Below are 27,372 nucleotides of genomic sequence, written 5' to 3'. Positions count from 1 at the left end.
TATCTCCCAATAGTCTGCTACTCTTCTGCTCACTCCTAACCCATCCTTGCACTAAGGCATCTTTGACAGTAGCAGCAAGAATTCCCACCAGGGTGTTGGAGTTGGGAGTGTTCCATCTAACTCTCCTTGTGAAAGGAGGGCTTTGAGTTTTTAAGAACCTGTCAGCCTAAGTTGGAACTTCAGCCATTATTCCTCTGCTCCCACCTCCCAGGAAGAATTGTTATACATTGCAACGTATGACAACATGTTACCAGCATATTATGAATAATATACCTCTGGTGCCTAATTAACTTAAAAGACTTACAGGTGGGCCAAAGTTATAAAATGCAACATTATTTCTATGGGATAAACCAGTCTGTACTCCAAAATAAACTTTCGGAACACATTCTTCATTATTTGAAGTCAACCATGTAACAATTCAAATCATGTGCCTAGAATTGTTTTAACTTCATTAGAAATGATCCATCCAAAAAAAAGAAAGAAAAAGGAAAAGAAACGATCCATCCTCACACAACCTATGGAAGATATATTAGTCTATTCTTTGGAATGACTTGAAAAGAATATGTTTAACTGTATTATCATAAAATGGGCTCACAAATAAAATTGTGGTTTCTTTTTAAGTCAATTTTGGCAATGTGTTTATGTCATGATACTTTTCAGCATAAAGACATTTGGAGTGGACCATCTATTGCACCAGGTCACCTGGGAGTTTTAAGTTGCAGCAGGTTAGAAAAAAATAAAATGAGAGGACTCACCTTGCTTTTAGTTCTTAAAACATGAAATAATGTCAAATATTTATAGATCTGATCCTGCTAATTCCCCATCAATTTTATTCATATTATCACCTATTTAAAAATATAATTTAAATATATGACTATATATAATTTTTAGCTGACTTGGGGATAATAGCTTACTAATATAAAACAAAATAAGCTCAAATATTCATTTTTCAAATACTGTTCACGCGTTCACTTTTAGTTTTATAAATGAATGTGTACCTCATATGAGCAGTTTAATTTGTGCTTTTTAAAATTAATGTGGGTAGGGCTTCCCTGGTGGCGCAGTGTTTAAGAATCTGCCTGCCAATGCAGAGGACACAGGTTTGAGCCCTGGTCCAGGAAGATCCCACGTGCCACGGAGCAACTAAGCCCGTGAACCACAACTACTGAGCCTGCGAGCCACAACTACTGAAGCCCGCGTGCCTAGAGCCCATGCTTGGAAACAAAGAGAAGCCACCGCAGTGAGAAGCCCGCGCACAGCAACAAAGAGTAGCCCCCACTCGCCACTACTAGAGAAAGCCTGTGCGCAGCGATGAAGACCCAACACAGCCAAAAATAAAGTAAATAAAATAAATAAGTTAAAAAAATAAAATTAATGTGGGTGAATTCTTAAATTGGATTTTCTAAGAACAAAAACAATTGTGATATTTTATCACTGCATTTAAAAAAAAATTACATTTAAACTTTGGAATAAAGTTTATAAGACAGTAAACTAAGACCCTAAAAAAAAAAAAAAAAAAAAATGTGCCTGCTAAATTATGTAGCTATTTTGGACAATAGTTTATTTTTTTGCCCTTAGTAATTTTATGTAGAAACTTTAGAGCTTTGCGGTTTATTAACCTTCAGTGAGTTCAAACCCACTCATAACTATTGTAATAGATTGGTTTTTTTTAACTTAGAGTAGTATAATCTCTGGTTTTAAAAAATGAATTGAATTCAGGTCAGATTCACTTTTGGTCATATATCATTTTTTTACTTAGCTGAATCCTGCTTTTTATAATGAACATCTAATATTTAAGAGTTAAGTGAGTCAAAGAAATCAGTAGGAAATGCCCTATTCCTAGACGAAATTAGCCATCTTGAGACATTATAGAAAATTTAGATGCACTTGAGTTTGCTTTCAACTATGTGTCCTTCCTTTACATTTCTCGATTGTAAAATTTTGGGTAATGTGCATACAGCACCTAGCACAATGCCAGGAATACAGTGAGTACTCATTTTCCGTTCTCCATGGGAACCTATAATCATAACTATAAGAACAACTCTAATATTTACTTTGAGACCAAGACTAACAATGAAAAATGAAACAATAATAATATCCCATCTGTATAATAGTGGGGGGAAGGAAATAATGAAAAGCCATTTTCAATAGAGCTGGAGAAATTATAAGCCGCTTACATTTATCTGTCATTTTTCTGAAATACCAATTATTCTCTCTAGTTTTGAATCTACTAATGATCTGCAACTGTTTAATATGTTTTTGTCTCTTTTATTATTGCATTTCTTATACAAAATGTGTGACACCACTGGGATTTTGAAGAAAAACAACACACAAAGTTATTAAATCATGATTAAAAGGATTGACTAAACCCTCTAATATTATGATTAAAACATGGAAGGGTTACACATTTTCATATACCTAAATGTTTTCAGCTATGGAAAAGCAATTAACCATGGCATCTGCAATGAGTCACCAAGGGCCTTATATTTGTGCTTCTATTTAAAATAGGCAAAGGAGAATTATTAGGGGAGGAACAATTTTACTGGCTCATAACTTATAGAAAGACTAGTATAGATCAAATGAATTCAGTGATTATGTACAGTACTCTAGCCATTTGTAAATGAGATGGGTCTCTAGATCATAAGAAACCAAAGACAACATTTTTCACCTAAAAAGGGGATGGAGCCTGCGCCAGCAGACTGGATTAGATATGTCTGTCACCTATTTTGTGGCTGTGGATCTTAAAAGAATCAATCAACTTTTCTGTGATTTATTTCACCATTTTTGAGGTAAGTCAAGCAGAAACTATTCCTGAAAAAGGGACATAGCAACAGAGCCCTGTAATATGTTCCTACTTCCTCAACTTCCCCACCATCCAATACATTAACATAAAATGAATTTGCAATTACTCATGGGCATATCTTAAGGCAAATGGATAGATCTTCCCCTTCTTCCAATTCCTTACAGACTGCTTTGCTTGATTATTTTACTACTTTTTTGACAATGACAATGTATGAAATCAATTTCCTGTTGATGATCTTAGCTTCCTAGACAATTCAGATAATAAAAAACAATATCAAAGGGAGATTATCCATGGCTTTATTTTTTTTTCTTTTTTTAATTGAAGTATACTTGATGTACCATATTATATAAATTACAGGTATACAATATAGTGATTCACAATTTTTAAATGTTATACTCCATTTATAGTTATTATAAAACATTGGCTATATTCCCCATGTTGTAAAATATATCCTTGTAGTTTATTTTATATCTAATAGTTTGTACCACTTAATCCCATACCCCTGTATTGCCCCTCCCCACTGGTAACCATTAGTTTGTTCTCTATCTCTTTGAAGTTGGGCCTTTGGGAAGTAGTTAGGTCATAAGGGTGGAACTCTCATGAATGGGATATGTACCCAATAAGAAGAAACGCTAGAGAGATGATTTCTCTCTCAGCCGTAAGGGTATACAAGGAGAAGATGGCCATCTGCAGACCAGGAAGAGTACCCTCACCAGGCACCCAATCTACCAGCTGTTTGATCTTGGACTTCTCAGGTGTCAGAACTGTGAGAAATAGATATTTCTTGTTTAATTCACCCAGTCTAATGGTATTCTGTTATAGCAACACAAACTGACCCACCTTTTACAGATAAGAAAAATAAGACCCAGAAAAGATTAAATGATTTGTGCAAGACCACTCAATGAATGTGTTAGAGTGGTAATTAAAACTCAGTTTCCAAATCTGTAATCTAGCATTCTATCCACTATAGCATTTGTGATTTATTTATTCAGCAAACATTTCAGGGCCACTTATATTAAGAAGGCACTGCTTTAGAGATTGAAGTGAGGAGAGGGGAGAAGATATAAAATGATTAGGAAATTCCCTGTCCTGGGGAGCTTACAGTTTAATACATAACTTAAAGTAGATCCACTAGTTACTATATGGCCTGTTAGACTGTACAGGTATTTAAGGAAGGTGACCAGGACATGGAAGTTCAGAGGAGGGAGAAGACTTCTGGCCAAAAGATCACAAGGAAGGCCAAGGGGAGGATAATTTTAAGTTGAAGGATGGATATGAATTCCATTGGTAGTATCAAAGGGAGGGCTTTCTTATCCGTGATGTTTTTTAGTTGAAAACAGCAAAGGGGAAGTTGAAGAAATTGGCTAGAAAAACACAGGAAAGGGGCAATTCTGTATGTCCAGGAAGCAAAAGTGATGGGTAGATTTTTCAGGGTGCTACTTTCAGGATGCATGCACTCGCATGCACATCCTTGGGTAACTCCACTTATAAACACAACTCCTGGAAAAGACACTTTAATTGGATAAGAGAACAGGGAAAACTGACTAAAAGTCTGACTACATTTATACAGAATGAGAGAGATACAGTGACTTGAAAAGGGAAATCAGGGTACTGTTACCAAAAGAAGGTATCATAAGATAAAGTGTAAATATGGGTGAAAAAAATAAAGCACGAACAAACAAACAAAAATCAAATGCCCACTTCAGAATTTTATGGAATGTAAAGGAAAAAAAAATGAGGTATAGAGAAGGAAAAATAATTATGGTCAATAGAATGTTAGAGTAGCCTCATTTGGCTAAAGAACAAGATGAGTAAATTACATCAGAATGAACCAGACTTTGGCTTGCTGCTCATCTCCATCTTCTTTTTCATACAAACCCAGCACCATACCAATCAGTGAATTACTCTCCCCAGTTTACAAGTTTTTAAGGTGCATATTGATTTGAGAAACAGTTGACTCAAGGGACAGGAAAATTTGAGCCAATGGTTATGCCCACAAATGAGGGATGGGACTATTCTCGCCAGCTATTAGCAATCAGACTCTTGGCACAAACAATATAGAGCCTGGTGTATTTCTCCCTCAACCTTAGGAAGATTGTCTGGCTTTGGCTACATGACTAGAACAAACAATTTTTCTTAAGGAATATGCCAAGGAGATTCTGTCCATCTGAGCCAAGCTGTAACTTCTTCCTTTGCTTCCTCTATCTGGGCATTCAAGCAGGGGAGGGAACAAAGAAGTTCTACTGGGAGCATTTCTGAAAAGTATAGAAACTGTAGAGATGCACACCATTTTCAAGTGGTAACATTTAGAGTTTTCTCCTCAAATAATCTTTTGGATTTGCTCTCTGATTCTTCTCCCACTCCCCACCCCATCTTTGCTCTGAGCCCAGTGCCAGATAATTTGTGTGAGCTTCACTTTCTTCATTTGCAAATGAAGAGTTTGGATTAAGTTCTCTCCTAAGGGTTCTTCTTAGGTTATACTTTGATATCAGATTGAAAAGCTTGTTTGGGGTCATGTTGAGAAAATAGTTGACTACTTTGGACTAAGAAGTTTGGTCTTCAGACTGTAGATTATGAAAATTAGGTACATGTTATTTAGAAGCAGAATCATAGGCTTTATATTTTTCCCAGATCTCTTTTTGGCAAATGTGTAATTTGAGAAGGTATTATATCTTTTAATCTACTATTTTATTTTGTAAAATAAAGAAAATAATTTTCACAGTTAAGTGAAATAACCAATAATTTTTAAAATATAATAGTAAGCAAGAACCACTGAATTTTTTTTGAAGAGTACAATGGCTAAGGCATGCAATGCAATGATGAACTTGGCAGTGCTATGCTTGACAGAATGATTGATGTAGGTATTCTCTAAGCTACCAAATCTAGGTATTACTAACAAATGACAAAACAGAAACTCTACAAACGATAATGATAAAACCAAAAATTATAACTATGGCAAATAAGATAGAAGATTAAATTTTTTATTTTAATTATATATAACATTTACTGGACACTCAGTATGTGGCATTCTTTATTTTTAAGCTTGCTTTAAGATGTTAACTTATATACCTGAAATCAGGTAGTCTTAAGACCCAAGCTCTATTTTTCAGCTCAGCCATTGCCCACTATCCATTGCTTAATCCTTCTTCAAGTGAAATTTCTAATTAAGGAAAAATATGCCTTTAAAAGTATGTATTTATATATACATAAAATATGTGTACATATTATGTATACATATGTATGCAAAACATTTCTATACATATAATATGTTGATTGGGGTCATGTATAGTTGCAAACAGAAACCATAATAGTTTTAGAAAATGAGTATTTCCTTTTTCTCTTATAACAAGATATCCTAAGGTATGTAGTTACCAATATTATTTTTACTGCTCAGTGAAGCCATCCAGAACCGAGTCTGTTTCTAACTTTACTACAATATCCTTAGCATGTTGGATATTTCCCTTGTCCATCTCCCTTTGTGGTTTGTGGTCAGAATATCAAGTCTACCAGAGAGCAAAGGGGCCGTGGAAGTCCCAAAGAGGAATACCCAGTCTAGCCAAGATTGACTGGATGAGAAGGGTCTTAATATCAGATATAAACTCTAGTTCAATGAATAAGAAAACCCTCCTCTGTGTTAGGTCTCAATGGCCAGGACATAGCTGCTGGAAGCCGCAAGGGCAGCTAGGGAGGGAGGGAACTAGACTGTATGACAGTTTCAGACAACCGTGATCCATTTTCTGGGTCTGAGAATGTTTGGGCCTGAAACTAAATCAAGGTTCTAAATAAAAAAAATAGAGGAAAGAATATTGGATAGGCAACCAGCAGAATTTTCCATAATAAGGATAGTGGGTAAATAAAATTGCCTTACGTGAAAAATGCTATGATAAATTGTGAAGGATGATAAAGTATTTGTGAAATATGAGGCCAAGAAAGACCTTCCACAACAAATGTGGCAGTTCATTTTAGTTAACAAAAGAAAGTTTATATTAATTCTCAGAAGCTTCAGCAGGTTTTTCCATGGCAAAAAAGATATATCCAGTCATTGAATGAATAGACAGTCATTTTTTGTTGTTGTTGTTTTCTTAGGTAAATAAACTTTTGAGAGGGCTAATGTATTTTTGTAGTAGAAGAAATGGTTTAAATTGATAATGTATTTTCAGGGGCAAGAATCATCTTGGACTACAAAATGTGGGCTTATCCATGTTATATTAGGTGAGTGATTCTAGCTTACTTTAGTGGACAGACTACATCTGTTTTTCTATAGTTAGCATTTTCTTGGGCTGCCAGAAAACATCTCATCACTTGGCATGTCCCACATATTAGACGGAAAGAAAAAGAGAAGAGAGGTAGAGTACAGTTGCTGAAGGATCTGTAGACTCAGAACTCGGCAGAAATGACAGCTGAGAACAGTCAGGAATGTTGATTGCTCCGCAGCTGTATTGAATTAGCAAGGGTAGGCATGTTTTCTGACTGGGAAAGACCAAGGGAGGAAAACAGAACTTCAGAATTTCAGGATTTCTAATTTTTAACTAAGTCAGTGTGATGTCAGTAAGTCTAAGACCCATGGAAATGCAAGGCATTTGGAGATGTAAACAATAGGTAATCGTTGATATATGCGATGGTGGTTTCAAGTGACTTTCATTTCTGAGTGTTCCACTTCTTTGACTGAAAAAATGATTTTGAATTTGGAAAATAACATGTGCAAGCTCCTATCATTTGTTTTCTGCTATCATATTATATTGGGTGGAAAAGTAAATTGATACTATTGACTAAAATATATGGGAAACTTTGGAGAGTAAGAATTTTGATAGTTCAGTTAAAAATACTATTTTGTATGGTATCTTGCTCAGGCTGTGCCAGCAGATTAGAGGCAACTGAAACAATGAATATGGGAACTTCAGAAATGTAGCAATATATAGTTTTCAAATATATTTACTATTTGTGTAAAAGGTGTTTGTGTTGCATATATGCACGCCCACATAATGCTATTTTATGTGGTCATGGTGGTGCAAATAGATTGATAATGAATTATAATTTTGAGATTCAAAAGGATTTGAAGAGAATATGATTTTTGTAACTATTACAGACATCCTATTTCCTCTATCTTTAATTCTTTGTCTTGGCTCAATTACCCCAATATGTTTGAAAAGATCAGGGTTTTAGAAATTCTTATTTATATTTTTATAAGTATTTTGATTTATAATTCATTCTTCCACGTATAAGAATATGAAGGGCCTTAGATAAATCTTCATAATTTAACATAATTATCTTTAAATATGAAAATAATCTTTGATAATTTCACAGTATTGATTTTCTTACCGGTAGCCCAGTTTGTTTTTCATTAGATTATAATGAGAAATGTACTCAAAATTATTATTATTATTATTTCTATAATAACAATAATAAAATTGAAAAATACCTAAATTCTTTCAAACATTGTCTGTAGTTAAAAACATCTGCACATATTTTATATGGCAGATACATTATTTTGATTCATTTTATAGAGGTAGTAAAGCATTAATATTGGTGTAATTCTTTTTCTTTTAACTTTATCACCCTACTTATCTAAATCCAGAGTAACTTTAAATAACTGAAAAACCTTTTCAAACCTTGAAGACATACTAAGTGAAATAAGCCAGCCACAAAGGGCAAATATTATACAATTCCACTTGTATAAGATACCTAGAGTGGTCAAATTCAAAGACAGAAAGACTGGGAGAAAGGGAGAGAGGGAAGTTAAAAAAAAACAAGTCTTTTTAGCCATGCAATGAGCTACACTATGACATTTTAGTATGACTTCAGCTCAAGAGTACCATGTGTCCTTTGCCGTAATAAAGACTTCATTCTAAATGAAAAACAAAGAGTGCGTGTAAAACACTGAGCACTGACTGGGTGGACAATTATTATCTTAGTGAATGTTATCTTTTATTATTATGGGCAGTAAATATTTCAGAAGGTCAAAAGAGCAATGTGAAATAATGCATGTTTTAAATGGCTTCATGAGTACGTTTATGACAGATCGAATTACATACTTAAAATATTTTCCAACATCCTTTATTAAGAAACTGTATTATTCTAGGAGGAATTGTTGATAAGGATCTTCGTCACTACCTCAACTTACGATTTCAGAAGGGTTCTGTGGACCACGAACTTCAGCAAATCATTCGTGACAACCTCTACCTCCGCACGGTGCCATGTGAGTAACAGACAATTTTTTTTTCCTATGGTAACAGATAAATGTTCACTGTATATTCATTGTTTAATTTAAAAGAAAAGTTCAGTTGCACTGATTTTTTAAATGGTGGACTTCTGGAATAGACAATTTATTTGAGATATGGAAGTTTTAAATGCAAAAGCTTGTAACTGCAGTTGTGTGGTTTAGGATGATGTCATAGCCAGAAGAGACTTATGATTTTCAAGCTATAAAACCTAACTTCTCAAGTTAGTATGAAGAAATATTAATTCTAGTCCAGGATGTTGGTGATTTCAGAATGAATCATAATTGGGGTAGAACTCCACACAGGGAGACGAGAGAATGCAAATTCAATTCATTAGCTGAAACAGCTATTTCATAGATGGAATCTACACAGTAACTCCCAGTCTCATCACTGGTTTGCAGCAGGGGAGTCTTACAAGTGGAAAGGAAATTATGCATTGGAAAGTAAAGTTAAATGTTCTGTAACTCTGAGAAAGTGATAACGTTGAGTGTTGGGCACAAATTTCTTAATATACAATCTATAGAAATTCACAACAATCCCTGATTATGAGCAGGTGCTACTTCAAAAGAGAGGAATTGGTAAAACGATAAAATTCACAAATCAACTTTTTAGTACCTGCTTCAGCTCATTTGAGAATCCTTCTATTTACTTGAGGACAATTCAAGGACGTTTCAAGCCAGGTCCTAGATCCTAGATAGATATCAAAATCAATTCCCTTCAAGGTAGATTCCATGACCTCCAGAAACGTTCCAATCTCTCTGGAATCTGATCTGTGAGTGTTGTGTGTGTTCCTTTTGTTTTAGTTTTGTTCTAAACTTTAATAAACTCAAAGATGTGGGCAGTAGAAGGTTGATATTAAAGAAAGAAAAACTTGGCTGAGATAAGTGAAACAAATAAACCATGTATATATATACATATACATACATATATATATGTTTGTGTGTATATATGTATGTATATATATGTATGTATATGTGTATATATATATATAGTTTCTGGGATTGAACTACCAGAACTATGTGAAAGGTATGGATTAAAGATGACTATACCGAAATACTGAAAACACACAAAGAAGTGAAATGGATAATTCAGCATCCAACCCTTTTCACCTACACACGTCTTAGGAGGGGTGGCCCTTGCCACTGTTAGCACTAAATGTTCATCAAAACAAAAATGCCAGGACACCACTATCAGATATTCCTAGATGAGAATGCTTATTGATTGACATCTTGTCAGTCCAAATGCTACCTCTGTGAGTGTGTGTTAGTTAAGTGAATAGACTTTTGGACTCTGAACAGTATGGAGGTTCCTTAAAAAACTAAAAATAGAACCACCATATGACCCAGCAATCTCATTACTGGGCATATACCCTGAGAAAACCATAATTCAAAAAGAGTCATATACCACAATGTTCATTGCAGCTCTATTTACAATAGCCAGGATATGGAAGCAACCTAAGTGTCCATCGACAGATGAATGGATAAAGAAGATGTGGCACATATATACAATGGAATATTACTCCGCCATAAAACGAAACGAAATTGAGTTATTTGTAGTGATGTGGATGGACCTAGAGTCTGTCATAGAGAGTGAAGTAAGTCAGAAAGAGAAAAGCAAATACCGTATGCTAACACATATATATGGAATCTAAAAATGAAAATGGTTCTGATGAACCTAGGGGCAGGACAGGAATAAAGACGCAGACGTAGAGAATGAACTTGAGGACACGGGGAGGGGGAAGGGTAAGCTGGTACGAAGTAAGAGAGTAGCATTGACATATACACACTACCAAATGTAAAATAGATAGCTAGTGGGAAGCAGCTGCATGGCACAGGGAGATCAGCTCCGTGCTTTGTGACCACCTAGAGGGGTGGGATAGGGAGGGTGGGAGGGAGACGCAAGAGGGAGGGGATATGGGGATATACATATGCATATAGCTGATTCACTTTGTTATACAGCAGAAACTAACACAACACTGTAAAGCAATTATACTCCAATAAAGATATTAAAAAAACAACAACAACTAGAAGTTGAGAAAGTGCATTCTTAAGCTTGTAAGTTTGACATTAGAGTGATGGGCAGAGGAAGATGGATTAAAGTAAGTGACAACTATTTATAAGGAAACGGGTGGACGCATTTTCAAAACTCTGATGTTGTCAGTGCAGCTGTGTGAATTTATCTTTTGTGACATGAAAGAAAGGAGATCTGAAGTACTGAATAAAGAATCCGGGTACTTTATTACGTTTAAAAGCTGAGGGAAATAGATAAGAGGCTGACATTCGAGAATACCTGTAGTCCTTGCTAAGGTGATGACGTAAATAAGAAGTCTTAATTAAATATGAAGATAATAGGAGTAAATTTTGCATTAGTTAATTAACTTCTTAAATAAGTCATCTCTCTTCAGAGTTCCCAAGAAATACTATGATGGAAAAATACATATAAAAGTAAAATAACTAGGCTTATATGAGTAAACATAAAGAGGTTCGTGATGTGATTTTGGTACAAGGTCATAAATTCAATTAGAAATCCTTGAATAGCTCCTATAAAGGAGATGATTAGAAACTTAATGAATATGAATATTATGATCAAACAATTATTCTTTGAATTTGTAGCCAGCACTCCTAATAGCCAATTCCAATAATACCATTCACTAACAATGCTCTTAACTTGGCATAAAAGTGAATAAAAAGATCTAAGATAGATGTGATTCTAATTTATATTATCTATAATCACTTTTTTACTGACGAACTGGACCTGGACAATCCGGCAACTTCACTCAGTATATCTTTTAATAAAATGTTCAGACGTTTTCAAAGAGTGTGCAGCAAAAATATGTCAGTATTGTGAAAAATCCTGCTATTGTTTAGAAATTTACATGTGTATCCAGTATATCTATTGGCTTTGGGTATGGAGTGACATTTGTTACATATTCTTTGGGTCAAATAATTCTCATTGGTTTTCAGTACCCAGCACCATAATAGGAAAATGTATTATTGAAGAGCTTGTCTCTGCCTTTATATATGCATTCATTAATATGTATACCTCTTGTTTAACTTTACTAACTGGAATAGGTCATGGAAACAAAATTGTTGTTAACTTGTAACTATGTTTGGGTGGTTTAACTTTCTTAGTAAGGCAAGACCCAACGGAGTAATTCTGCTTACTGCCACCACATTATTCCACCACCACCAACTACTACTAAAAAGAAAGCAGCTGGATTTCCTTGGTGCCTAGTGAGTAAGAGGGAGTTCTGGGACGAGGGCTGCAGAGACTCCATCCCCTCACACACACACAGTACTCATCCAAATCTTATTGTGAACAACTTAGGTCCTATAACTCCCTCTGAAGGAAATCTGGGCCTGGCTGCTGGCTGATTTCTGAGCTAAGCACGGGAGGGAGGTGGTCAGTCCAAGTCTCTACTGGGCCTTAACTGCATATAATGTAAAATCCCATCAGTGTGTTCCCTGCCCCATAAACAAGGGGTGCCTACACCTAGCCTTTGCATTTTGTCTTCCCAGAACCTTATCTCAGAACATAATTCTTCAAAAACATATTTTTTTAAGTTGTGTCTCTAAGCATGGAAGGTAGGACTTGGTCACAGAGACAGGACTGTTGGGCATATAGTGAGCATGAGTGTGTATACACACACACACACACACACACACACACACACACACACACACAATGAGGCCCTCATGAGATCAGTTCATCATTCTTTCAAACTGAATTATGTAGAAAAGATCCTTAGGAACTGATTCTATATTTTCTGTAGCATATAAGCCAGTCACGTGTTTCATATCTATTAAAGACCTAACTTTGTACCTAAATATATTTGTGTCTTTTATTTGCTAACTGTACAGTTAATGGGGGGATGGGGTCGGGATAAAGCTCTTAAGAGAATCCTGGTGTCCTAAAGTGAAAGTTAATTTTTAATTTTTAAATAATGAATAGTGAAAATGAACCTTTCAACAATTAGATTTCAGGCTCTATAGGATTTTTAGGTAATGGAACTTCAGGAGAAATGAATAAATAATGATGAGCCAAAACTGTTGTAATCTGGAATGTGATAAAGCCTAACCAAGAAACATGTATATAGATAAAGAACTCAAAAGAGTTTAGAACATCCATCAAATGGGATTTCTATTATCTTGATAGTATACAAAAGACAATTTCAGAAGCACTAAGTTAGCAGCACCCATTAGAGATTAGGTGAAATTGTTTCATAGCGTGTTAAGTATACAAAGTTAAGGTAGCATGCATTGTCCTTTGGGTAATACAGACTCAGAAGTATATGAGGGAAATTAGTGAAATTAATACAGAAAAATATTGGATTAATTTTCAAATGTTTAAAGAGTAAACATGGAGTTTAATATTCTACTGAGCATAATGATTGTATATAGTTAATGAGTCTAAGTAACCATGATTGAATTGACTATGCTTTTTAAATATGAGAAAAAATAATTGCTTCCATTTATTGATGAAATTCTGTTTTTTTTTCTGTCCTTAATACTTATTACAGATACAAATTAATTTTTGAGGCAAGTATGAGCACATACAGAAACTGTAGATAGTTTTTCCCTTATGCCAGGTAACATGAGGGAGGACTTCAATGACCAGTTTTAAAAGTTTCAAAATGAAATGGAAGGTAGTTAAAATTAAACTTGTCTCCCAAAAACATACTTTGTCATTTGGTGAGATTGTTTTATTGGGAAATATTTTAAATTTATTTGAAGCCAAAAGAAATACCAGTGTGTATATGCCAAGTAAAAGACAAAAATCAATAAAACTAAAGGCCTAAATTCTTCTATAAAAAGCAAATAAAATGAAAAACATAGATTTAAGATATGAAAGAAATTACTTTTACGGAAGAGCTGATTGAGGTGTAACTCACAATGATGTTTCTACATATTTAAGCACTTTAAGTTAGTATAACTAAACCATGTTAAAAAGAAGCATTCTCAAGAATAAAATTGTAAGGCTTCTAATGTATTTTTAAAAATTCTCTGTTATACTAGATTATCTTTCATGGAAAAGCAAATAGAAGCAGACTTAAAATGTTATAGGGACTGTTTTCTTTTAAAAAGAGCAGTTACCAACCCACTGAAAGTTACAGCCATGCAGAGTCAACATCCCTTTGCCCTAATTATATAATCCCATGTAAGACTATGGTCAGAGAGAACTATTGGAGAGAAGCTGGTGACCACATATCTATTATAAAGTCTGGCATTAGGGCAGAGCTTTCTAGTATATTTCATGGGGAAAAATAATTTTAATACTTAAGCAAAAATCAGTACTTTTAAAGCTTGCCAAAATATGCTTATTATTCAACAAGGCAATAGTTTTGGTGGGCATGAATGAATCTAATTACTCATAATTTTCATCATGAAGGTTTTAAGCATATGGTAAGAAGTGAGAGTGGAATCAATCTGTGGAATACCAAAAAACTAAAATCATCTTCTGACAATGAAATTCTCTGAGTTGAAGGTGATCAAGAACATGATTAAGTACCCAGAATATCTTTAAGCAATATAGGCCTCTGTGCTGGGGTGGTAGGTTGAACTGTAGGTAGACATGCAGGCATAGGACTAGAGATATAAGATCCAACTGTATTTTAAAACAATATATTGCAACAGCTGTATATTACACATCTGTTTCACCTTTAACCTTATTGCTTCAAACAAGAATCATCAATTTAGAGGCTCTTTTTTGAAGTTGCTTTTAGAGTATGAATTGTGTTCTTTCACAATTATTTCAGAATCAAGTTCCAGATTTTTGTTCTTTGAAAAAGATTTGGATTTTTTTAAAAAGCCTAATTATATTTTGTGCTAAGTGTTGAGAATAAGGGTTATTAGAGAATAAATATGGTTATTAGCACTGTGAGTCAAAGGAGAAGGAAATCTATAAGCAAATGAAACTAAATTTCTTGAGAGATTTATAAACTGCCCCCTGGGAAGCTAGGCCAAAAGGAAAAATTCAAAAGCTTCTGAGCACTATCAAATATTAGAAAAGGTTCTAGTCATTCATATGTATGCCCGCCTGGTATATTTATTAGAAATGTGTTGTTGGTTTATAGAAAGCTGTATTAGGTTTGCCCTCTCCCTCTTATCCCTGAGAATAGTAAGATCTAGTTTCATGTCATATATGTGAAAATACCGTAGATTTTTTCTTTCTTTCATTGAACAAATCGAATGCATCTTTCCTGGTCACATAGTAACATTCATTGGTTTGGTTGACAGAATACATTATAGGAGAGAAATGGCTTCAAAATATTTCTTAAAATGGAAAGTCAGGGAACATTAGAAGGAACGGTATTGATTTATCCATTTGACACCGCAGGGCGCTAGCTTTAGAATAAAGGAACATATCTGGCACAAAAGAAAAGCAATAAACACCAACAGTGAACAATATTACTGATCTTCTAAACCACATAAAATTCCCTTTGCCCTGACTTGATCAGCTTTTTTTGTGGTTGTGACCCAATCTTTCTTCTTGGTTTTTTCCCTTTGGGTTTGTATCTCTCTTTCCTCTTCATAAGAGGAAGGCTCTCCATAGGAAATCTGGGTTTGTGGACCACAGCCGAGAGTATGTATACTCCTGGGCTTCATTGGTTCCAGCAGCTGCCCAAGGAAGAATTGGAGATGGGTGTGTGAAGCCATTTTTCCACCTTCAGAAGAGCCAGTCATCACTTTAAATTGAAAATAGCTCACCTTCCAGGGAGCCCAGAATCTGCTCCCTGCAGACTTAAAGGTTGTAGCCTAGTTGGATATAATTTGGTCAACACACCTCATTGTATGCCTCTTCACTTTTTGAACAGAAAGAATTAGGACTCTAGCAGGTTCAGACCTACCCACGTTTCCAAAGTCAGCTGATGAGTACATAGGCTATTGGATAATTGTAGTAGCTGAAGGAAAACTATAGGCAGTGGACACTAGCGTTATTACAGGACTTTAAGGCTGTAGATTTGTAGTAGAGCGCTCAATCTTAATCCAAATACACCTGACCAAAAGAACAATGAAAAAAGGAATACTAATTGTGGTTACTGATATCCTTGTGTTTAGTGTACTAGTCAGTTATTTGCACATTGCGGTTTAGCCTTGTTAGAGCATAATGAGTAGAAATAACCCTTTGCTTTACCTATCTGGCAACATGGCACTATGGAAAGAACATTCATCTAAGAATTGAGAACCATTGGTTCTGGACTGGCTATGCCACTAACTAACTCTAGAACCTTGGCATAGGCTTTACCTTTGGGACTAAGGAGAGAGAGGTAAGGGAATAAAGTGAATTCTAATGGTTCTTTCTGATCTAAAATGCCATCATTTTCAAATTCCACTGGCTTCCTGTTCTTTATTTTATCATAATTCAAATCAGGTCATCAAATTGGCTTAAAATATTCTGGGTATGTAATGCCCTCAATATTGAGCAGGTGTAAACAGCTTATGGAAACTGAAGATATATCAAATACAGCAGACACTTCAGGGAAAAATAAAGAGCTGGGTTTAAATTAAGTGCAGTTCTGGATAAAACAAGCCATGTGTGGAATTTCAGATTTTTCTATGAATGTCAAGTTAAGGATGCCATCATAACTCTGATGTTCCTTGAAATCTGCCTTCACTATTCATGAAACTCTGAAATATGATCCAGTCCTAGTAAGTGGATGGAAAAATAAACATAATGAGAAATACAAAGCTTTTAAAATCACTTTCCTCCTTTGGAATGTGTAACGAGTTGAGATGTGACATAAAGGCTTCTGAAGCATTAGGTGTGTTGTCATGAAAATGTGATTATAATCTTTATAAGATGTTTAACATGAAATATAGTGTCTTCTAATGTTGAACTTTAATAAGTGTCACTTCTGCAAGTGAATGGCCCTGGGAAACACCCAAATAGATCTAGCTAAAGGGAGGTTAAATCAGTGCACACTGTGATCTTTACAGCACTGTTTAAAAATATAGGCAAATCAGTAGGGTTTCTCACACAGAGTAATTAAAAGGTAAGACTCTATAAGACACTGATGAAACAAATCAAAGATGACACAAACAGATGGCGAGATATACCATGTTCTTGGATTGGAAGAATCAATATTGGGAAAATGACTACACTACCCAAAGCAATCTACAGATTCAATGCAATCCCTATCAAATTACCAATGGCATTTTTACAGAACTAGAACAAAAAATCTTAAAATTTTTATGGAGACACAAAAGACCCCGAATAGCCAAAGCAATCTTGAGGGAAAAAAACAGATCTGGAGGAAGCAGACTCCCTGACTTCAGACTATACTACAAAGCTACAGTAATCAAGACAATATGGTACTGGCACAAAAACAGAAATATAGATCAATGGAACAGGATAGAAAGCCCAGAGATAAACCCATGTGCCTATGGTCAACTAATCTATGACAAAGGGGGCAAGGATGTATAATGGAGAAAAGGCAGTCTCTTCAATAAGTGGTGCTGGGAAAACTGGACAGCTATGTGTAGAAGAATGAAATTAGAACACTCCCTAACACGATACACAAAAATAAACTCAAAATGGATTAAAGACCTAAATGTAAGACCAGACACTATAAAATTCTTTGAGGAAAACATAGGAAGAACACTCTTTGACATAAATGACAACAAGATCTTTTTCGACCCACCTCCTAGAGTAATGGAAATAAAAACAAAAACAAACAAATGAGACCTAATGAAACTTAAAAGCTTTTTCACAGCAAAGGAAACTATAAACTAGACGAAAAGACAACCCTCAGAATGCGAGAAAATATTTGCAAACAAATCAACAGACAAAGGATTAATCTCCAAAATATATGAACAGCTCATGCAGCTCAATATTAAAAAAAGAAACAGTCCAATTAAAAAATGGGCAGCAGATCTAAATAGACATTTCTCCAAAGAAGACATACAGATGGCCAAGAGACACATGGAAAGCTGCTCAACATCACTAATTATCAGAGAAATGCAAATCAAAACTACAATGAGGTATCACCTCACACCAGTTAGAATGAGCATCATCAGAAAATCTACAAACAACAAATGCTGGAGAACGTGTGGAGAAAAGGGAACCCTCTTGCCTATTGGTGGGAATGTAAATTGATACAGCCACTATGGAGAACAATATGGATGTTCCTTAAAAAATTAAAAATAGAACTACCATACAACCCAGCAATCCCACTACTGAGCATATACCCAGAGAAAACCATAATTCCAAAAGAAACATGCACCCCAATGTTCATTGCAGCACTATTTACAATAGCCGGGTCATGGAAGCAACCTAAATGCCCATCGACAGACGAATGGATAAAGAAAATGTGGTACATATATACAACGGAATATTACTCAGCTATAAAAAGGAACGCAGTTGGGTCATTTGTAGAGACATGGATGGACCTAGAGACTGTCGTACAGAGTGAAGTAAGTCAGAAAGAGGAAAACAAATACCATATATTAACGTATATATGTGGAATCTGCAAAAATGGTACAGATGAACAGTTTGCAAGGCAGAAATAGAGACTCAGATGTAGAGAACAAATGTATGGACACCAAAGGGGGAAAGCAGGGGCAGGGGGGTGATGGTGGTGGGATGAATTGGGAGATTGGGATTGACATATATACAGAAGTATGTAAAAATAGATAACTGATAAGAACCTGCTGTATAAAAAAATGAATTAAAAAAATAATACTTTCAGTAACAACCATGTGAAATATCAACAAGCTGTAAAATTTTGTCCAAGTCTATTGACCTTCCTCTTTCAACCCTTCTAGCCAAGCTTACAGAAGATCAGTTAAGCATTGGAGAATGCAAAATAACACAGGACTTTAATTAATGGGTTTAATTGCAAGATTAAGAGAGAGTAAGCAGGTTTCCAGATATTTTCTACTTCTGTTCAAAATGAACTTTCCGTCTTGTGAGAGTTGCTTTTTCCTAGTCTTTTATAGATTTAGCAGACATATTACTGGTTTTGTGCTAATGAATAAAGCCTAGTCCCCCTGAAATTAAAACTGCCTGGACTCAAACCAACATTTTGCTTGGTTCGGGTTCAATTTCTTGGAAATAATGAAATCTCAATTGTGGCAGAGGTCTAAGTAAAGCTCAGTGAGTATCATGTGTTTCTCTGTTTTGCAGCCTTCTTTGTAGTTGCGTAGGGGCCACATGACTAGTTTGAGACAATATGACTGAGGAAGCGATGAGCTGGTCTCTTCCTGCATCTCTCTTCTCCTGCTGCAGTGAACTTAATGGCCATATATTTTAGTTGGTGTACCCATCACAAGAATGGAGACTGTCCTGGACCACATTAAACAAGCCAGATTAAAACTTGCAATGTTGAACATTACATTAAGATTTGGAAGTTCATTTGGTATATCACAGCACAGATTAGAATTCTGGCACAAACCAAAGTATCCTTCATATGAAAGTGAATACTAGGACAAAACATGTTAACCCCTTGCTCAGTTCTTGAAAATAAGTGAGATAGGCAATTATAAATCTTGCTTTTTCCTTTGCTATGTGTACATATGTCAAAGTAAAAGAAAGGAGTCTGTATAAAGCATATGCTATTGCATTGTTCATCAGTGCTTCAACCTGGCAGGCTGGTTGTTTCTTTTATTAAAAATAATGAAGAAATAAAACTATTTTTAATAAAATTCATATTGCTATTCTATTTTCTACAGTAGAAAAGACTTTCAGACATGATTAATGCGAAAAGAGAGATTAATGGGAAATAAAGGTTCTGTAGTGTTCTGTGAAATTTTTATTTAGTTTGCACCTTGAACTTGATCACTTCAATCACTTAGATAAATTTGTGACTTGGAATATTGGTTCATTATGGATGAAAGAAAAATACCACACTGTCCTTTTTTCTCTAGTTAATGATAAGCCTTGAAAATAAGATAATCATTTTTCAATTAGGCTCCATGCAGAGACTAGAAAGCATAGTTATCAAAATGTTCAGAACATAATCAGTATTAAGTTGTCATATTTTGGCTGTATTAATGTTGTTAAATTGACGTATTAGTCATTATAAGTGGATGCTCTTCCCTGAAATCATTTTTTGCCTGAAAGATTTTAGCAATTAAAGTTGTATTCATTAGCACACCTATGTCTATACTTTTTTCCAATTCATTATTATGGTTCTTACTTTCCATTGCCTAAAGTTATGAAGCCATGTAAAGTTATAAAATAACCTTTCAATTGCTTGACTTAGAAGAAGTGCCACATTATTCATCCTCCACACAAGGTGTGTGGACCTTCCTTATGAAAATTAATACCCTCCAAGTTTCCACTTTAAGAGTGTTCTTTCAGTTTAATAGTAAATGCTCGAGACTTCAGGGCTGCTCCTTTATTCCTTGCTCTGGCACGTGCTTGTCCATAATGCTCAGCCTGGAAGGACTGACCCTGCTGGAGAACATCTCTCCCTTCCCTAACGCCTAGCTACTCATAGGTCAGTGTGTTCTTGATTTTCTTTGTATCACAGAAGTAGAAAATGGCATAGTGAGGTATTAATTGGGGGAGCAAGAGGAAAAATTAGAGGAAATAAAAAATAGTAAAAATCCCGCCTTGATATGTGACAGCCAGTTTTATGGTAGAAGACAGACAGTATAGAGATTTGCATGCATCTGGACTCTGTTGCTGACTCTACACCTTTAACTAAATCACTTTAACTCTAGTGGCCTTGGTGTGTTCAGAAACAAAGGCACTGTAAACTATGGCTTTGTTAAGCTCTGGGGTACTAATTTAAAAGGAATAATTGGTTGGAATGGGCAAGAGGTAGAACAAACAGAATGATGGGTTTCATGGAGAAAAAGTGAACCAATCTCCCATAGGTGATCTTTCAAATAGATGAAATCTTGTGTTTAGAGGGTTCTGTTGTTGTTTGGTTGTTCATGTGTTTATTTAAAGAGGAACTGATTTTTAAATCGATATATGATAAATAGGTAGAGTGAGAGATAGAAAAATGTAAAGGACTTAGTCTTTTTAACGTCATTTTTATTATATCCAGAATATGAATCATAATTTTATTTACCCTTTTCATGGTAATGTTAGGATTAATTAGTATTCATGCGAAAGTAATTTGAAAATGAAAAATGTCTTTTAAGTACTAAATAGTGTTGCTTCAGGTTGGTTTCTTAAAATACCTACCTCTTCATTAGTCTTTGTAAATGTCCTCTGATGTGCATCACAGAACTTATAAACATATATGTATAAAAGAAATAATATATATAATAATATATAAACAAATATATGTATAAAAGAAATAATGCTAACCAAGTGAAAAGGGACAGTTTTACTGACTGAGTTATGAAGATAACCTTCCTCAAGTGGTGCAATAACTGGGTAAAGTGTTAACTGCCATCACTAAAAACTAATTGAGTTGCATGGGAAAGCATTACCTGGAAATCTTCTATGGGGATATCTTCACATATGTATGCAGTCTAATTAACAAAGATGACCTTGCTATGTACAGTGATTAACTGTTCTGCAAATCAGAAGTAAATTAAAAGTAAATACTTATCCAGCAAGCTGCCATAGCCTCTCCTAATTATTCTGCCACGGATCAAAAGATGAATATTTTATTTGGGGCACCAGGATTATAGGGTCTCTTAACGCTGCAGGCAAAACCACTCCAGTGTACATCAGATGGGGATCAAAAAGTTTAGTCTTAGTTTAAACAAAATTAAATGTCTTACTAGTGAACCATGGCTTATATATATATATAAAAGATTTATATATAAGTTTATATATAAAAGAAATAATGGCTATCAAGTAAAAAGGGACAATTTTACTGCCTGAGTTATGAAGATAACCCTCCTCAGGTGGTGAAATTCTACATCTCCAACAGTTGGCTAGTACTTTATTGCTTGATTTAACTCTCTTTTTTTGGTTCTTTATAAGACATCAGTAAAACAACTCAAACTCTGGAATTGTTTATTATAAATACTTTTAAAGGATTATCTGTAGATCAAAAGTGTTCTCAAAGTGAGAATTCTACTGAACAGTATAATTGAGTCTGCTAAATTAAAAGCATTTGATAGCTCCAGTAGCTAAACAAATTAAAAATGTAGAGAAATATACTGAGGTAATAATAAAAACAAGAATACAGCATTAAATTTCCAAAGTAATTGAGAGTAATGATTGAGGTAATTGCTACCTTAAAATTCATTTCTGAGAGTAGTGACTTTTATGTTTCTAAAGAATAAATATTTGCAAGAGTAGAAATATGTTGTTTAGAAAATGAATATATAAAGGAAGCAATAACTAGGTCTCTCTATAAAAAAAATTCAGAGTTTTAAAACTTTAGTAGGGTTTATTTGCTATTTGAAATGTTGAAAAGTACATTATTTTACTTCAGAGAAATAATCATTTTTGTGAGTCAGCATCCTAAGTGGTAGAGCTATTTCTTCTAAAATGTATAAAAATATATTTGTATACATAAGATTGCATAAAGCATAAATGATACAATAAATATATTTATTTGCTCCTTGACAAACTTATCTTACATAAAAATGTAGCATTAAAGAAAAAGTTTCTTTAACCTACAACCAATGAACAAATGAAAAAAAATTACACTCTTTAAATATTAATTTCTGATATATATGTTCCTAACTATTAAATATTTGAAAAACATTGAAATGATCTATAAATACATATAAAGTATAGAAATAGCAAATAATTAATTTAGTAATTTCCAATTAGTACTTACTTAGTAACTTCAAACACTGAATTAAGTAGTCAAATTCTCATTCAGAAATGTGTATTACCTTTCTAATTGATATAATTTGGAGAATAATCAGCTTTTTGAAGTATAAAAATTAAAGATAAGGTATTCACTAAAGAATCAAGTTGTCCAAGGAACTTACCTCTCCAAAGAATGTAAATTTGGTTTTCCAGCCAGAGGAAAGTGGAAGAAAAGTACATGAAGTAAAATTGAAAATGGATAAAAGTAAGACATTTTCTTAGAAAGCAGGGTAAATTATGGGAGCAAATTATAGCTATCATGGGAGTTAGTGGAATGGTTTCCTGGAATAACTAGGAAATAAAAATGAGCTGGGAGAGCAAGGATGGGGTAAACAAAGTGGTCTAAAGTGTGTGTATATATCATTTTCCTACTGCTGCTGAAAGAAATTACCACAGACTCGATGGCTTAAACAACATAAATTTATTAGCTTACATTTCTGGGGGTCATAAGTCCAAAATGACTTTCTCTGGGTAGAAATCAGGTTTTGGCAGGGAGGCATGCTCCTTCCAGAGGATCTAGAGGAGACTCCATTCCTTTCCCTTTTCCAATTTTTAGAGGCTGCCTTCATTCTTTAGCTCATGCCCCCCTTCTTCATCTTCCAAGCCAGAAGAATAGCAGCTTCAAATCTTTTTCTAGCTCTGACCCTCCAGCCTCTTTCTTACAAAACTCATGTTGTTATATTTGAGCCCATCCAAATAACCCAAGATAAACTCCCCATCTCAAGAGCCTTAATGTACTCAATCACATCTGCAAGTCACTTTTGAAAATTAGCTGTCACAGTTACAGGTTCTGGAGATTATGTAGGCTGTGGACACTCTTTTTTTGGGGGGGGGCATTATTTAGCCTACCAAAGTGTATAAATTGGAGTTGTCACCAAAGCCAGAGCTCACAGTCAGAAGCAGAACCCGGGGGAATATATTCAGGCAATCTGATTTTTATTGGCTTTGGATTTGCAAGTGGCTGTCTTAGCTGAAAGACTGGCTAAATTCCACCATGGTTGTCTGCAGGTTATCTTCTTCCATCCTCAATCATTCAATCATTCAATCCCATAGGTAAGAACTTACCTGGGAAGACAGCCTCTTTTACTTCCTCAATGGCCCTTTTCCTGTATTTAACTTAATCTTCCTCTTCCTCTTCATCATCATTGTCATTATCATTATTATCTCTTTCTGTAATGTTAAATGTTGACCATTTTTGTGGTATCATTATCAAAGAGCAGAAGCAACTCCACAATGCCTATAAAGGAGGAGCTTAGAGAAAATCTAATTGGAAGGTTCATTGATTTACTCACTTAGAAAATATTTATTGAGTGCTCACTGTGTTCTAAACACTGTTCTAGGCACTAGTGGTAAAGCAGTTAAAGCAAATGAAATTCCTGCCCTCATGAATCTTATGTTTTAGTGGGGCAATATGAAAAATAAACAAACAAGAAAATAAAGAATTTGGCAACTGAGGATCAGTGCTATGAAGAAAAATAAATGAAATGAGAGATGATAGTGCTAAGTATGTGTTTGTGGGGATGTGTGTATATGTGTTCTATTTTAAATAGGGTTGTCAGGGAAGGGATCACATATGAGCAGAGACTGGAAGGAAGGGAAAGCAAAAACCATGATAATATCTGAAGAAAGAACCATGTAGGCAGAAAGGACAAAAGCCCTCAAATAGGACCATACTTGGTATGGTGGGTATGAAGGACAGATAGGAAGCCAGATTTGCTGGAATGAAATTAATGGGAGACAAGGGGAGTGGTAGAAGGTGATATCAGAGGAAGGATGAGAGAGGGAGACAATACAGAGTCACACAGGCTATGGTAAAGACTTGGCTTTATGTTAAATGAGATGTGAAGGTAATTACATGGTTTTGAACACAGGAATAATGTAATCTGCCTTATGTTTTGGGGTTTTTTTTTCATTATTTGATATTTTTTATTCTTCAAAATTCTGTTCCACATACGATTTAACATATCCTCTTCAATAAATTTACAGTTTAAGTACACTTGGATAAAAAACAGAAAAACTCTTACATAGGTGTTCAGTACAAGAGGATCTGTTAAGCAAAGAAAGTCCTTATTTTCAAATTTCTAAAAGAAAAAATATAATACAGAGAAAAAAATAAATACTTTACTAAATAAGTTAGAGATACAGGTAATGTACTTTACATAGAAACATATATACACCGACTAACACAAACACATATAAAATCTATTACTTAGGATAAGTACCTGATACAAGTTCACTCAGTCAACAAGTATTTATTGGACACTTGCTGTGTATGTTAATGTATGTTTGTTTACACAAAGTCATGAAGAGTGTCCCTGTTAAAAGCCCTTTAATAACTGACATTTCATTACCAGACAGCACAGCTCATCTATCCATGATAGGAATGAGCTTCCCACTCCTTTATGTTTCTGCTACATGCATTCTCATGGCTTCTTCTCCCACCTTCCAATAGAATCCATCATCCATCATTCCTGGTTACAGGCTACTGCATTACTTGTAGAATGAGAAATTTGGTGACATAAATTTCCCAAACAAAAGAGAAGACATAAATACAATACAAGGTATTCTGCAAAAAATGTCTTTCCTTTCAAAGATAAATGAATAAAGAGCTTTAATTTTTAGTTATCTAAGATGAAAATTTTATACTTCTGTGGAAACAAAGTACAGCAGTCTCACTGCATTTCCTTATTATGAGGGGGCATCCCCCAACAGATCAGAAAAGAATATAGTGTACATAAAGTAAGAGTTAAAAGTAATTAATAAAACTGTTTTAGAAATAACTATGAAGAAATAGAAATAATTTTTTCATTTTTTTTTTGGCTGCACAATACTCTTTCGAGGAATAAATCTTAATGGAAATATTTTTAAAAGAGAAAAATCGTTATTTACAAATATGTTCAGCACATTTATTAAGAGCTGTGGAAAATTTAGAACCGACATGGAATGGTCAACTTTGGAGAAATGGATAATTAAAATATAGTGCATCTCTTTGATTAATATGTAGTTTTTTACAGAGATTTTTTTTTAATTTTTGAATTTTATTTTGTTTATTTTTTCTATACAGAAGGTTCTTATTAGTCATCCATTTTATACACATCAGTGTATACATGTCAATCCCAGTCGCCCAATTCAGCACACCACCACCTCAACCCCCCGCCGCTTTCCCCCCTTGGTGTCCATACGTTTGTTCTCTACATCTGTGTCTCAGTTTCTGCCCTGCAAACCAGTTCATCTGTACCATTTTTCTAGGTTCCACATATATGCGTTAATATACGATATTTGTTTTTCTCTTTCTGACTTACTTCACTCTGTATGACAGTCTCCAGATCCATCCACGTCTCAACAAATGACCCAATTTCGTTCCTTTTTATGGCTGAGTAATATTCCATTGTATATATATGTACCACATCTTCTTTATCCATTCGTCTGTCGATGGGCATTTAGGTTGCTTCCATGACCTGGCTATTGTAAATAGTGCTGCAATGAACATTGGGGTGCATGTGTTTTTTGAATTATGGTTTTCTCTGGGTGTATGCCCAGTAGTGGGATTGCTGGGTCATATGGTAATTCTATTTTTAGTTTTTTAAGGAACCTCCATACTGTTCTCCATGGTGGCTGTATCAATTTACATTCCCACCAACAGTGCAAGAGGGTTCCCTTTTCTCCACAACCTCTCCAGCATTTGTTGTTTGTAGATTTTCTGATGATGCCCATTCTAACCGGTGTGAGGTGATACCTCATTGCAGTTTTGATTTGCATTTCTATAATAATTAGTGATGTTGAGCAGCTTTTCATGTGCTTCTTGGCCATCTGTATGTGTTCTTTGGAGAAATGTCTATTTAGGTCTTCTGCCCATTTTTGGATTGGGTTGTTTGTTTTTTTAATATTGAGCTACATGAGTTTATATATTTTGTTCTTCTTGTTTATATATTTTGGAGATTAATCCTTTGTCCGTTGATTCGTTTCCAAATGTTTTCTCCCATTCTGAGAGTTGTCTTTTCGTCTTGTTTATGGTTTCCTTTGCTGTGCAAAGGCTTTTAAGTTTCCTTAGGTCCCATTTGTTTATTTTCGTTTTTATTTCCATTACTCTAGGAGGTGGATCAAAAAAGATCTTGCTGTGATTTATGTCAAACAGTGTTCTTCCTATGCTTTCCTCTAAGAGTTTTATAGTGTCCAGTCTTACATTTAGGTCTCTAATCCATCTTGAGTTTATTTTTGTGTATGGTGTTAGGGAGTGTTCTAATTTCATTCTTTTACATGTAGCTGTCCAGTTTTCCCAGCACCACTTATTGAAGAGACTGTCTTTTCTCCATTGTATATCGTTGCCTCCTTTGTCATAGATTAGTTGACCATAGGTGCATGGGTTTATCTCTTGTCTTTCTATCTTGTTCCATTGATCTACGTTTTTGTTTTTGTGCCAGTACCATATTATCTTGATTACTGTAGCTTTGTGGTATAGTCTGAAGTCAGGTAGTCTGATTCCTCCAGCTCCATTTTTTCCCCTCAAGACTGCTTTTCGGGGTCTTTTGTGTCTCCATACAAATTTTAAGATTTTTTGTTCTAGTTCTGTAAAAAATGCCATTGGTAATTTGATAGGGATTGCACTGAATCTGTAGA

At 34.8% G+C, this 27,372-nt stretch overlaps 1 protein-coding gene across 3 annotated transcripts in view; it reads left to right on the top strand.

Moving 5' to 3' along the window:
• The window catches only part of MAGI2 (membrane associated guanylate kinase, WW and PDZ domain containing 2), a 1,349,206-nt gene that overhangs the window by 357,674 nt on the left and 964,160 nt on the right, over positions 1–27,372 (top strand). For all 3 annotated transcript variants that reach the window (XM_068550445.1, XM_068550444.1, XM_068550443.1), the window contains exon 2: positions 8,883–8,999. In XM_068550445.1, coding sequence (XP_068406546.1) covers positions 8,883–8,999 — 117 coding nt within the window. The remainder of the gene's footprint in view (positions 1–8,882; positions 9,000–27,372) is intronic.

The sequence above is a fragment of the Eschrichtius robustus genome, chromosome 8 (assembly GCF_028021215.1).
Source record: "Eschrichtius robustus isolate mEscRob2 chromosome 8, mEscRob2.pri, whole genome shotgun sequence".
NCBI classification, from domain to species: Eukaryota; Metazoa; Chordata; class Mammalia; order Artiodactyla; family Eschrichtiidae; genus Eschrichtius; species Eschrichtius robustus.
The sequence above is the reverse complement of the archived record's forward strand: the minus strand, read 5'-3'. Positions and strand labels throughout refer to the sequence as shown.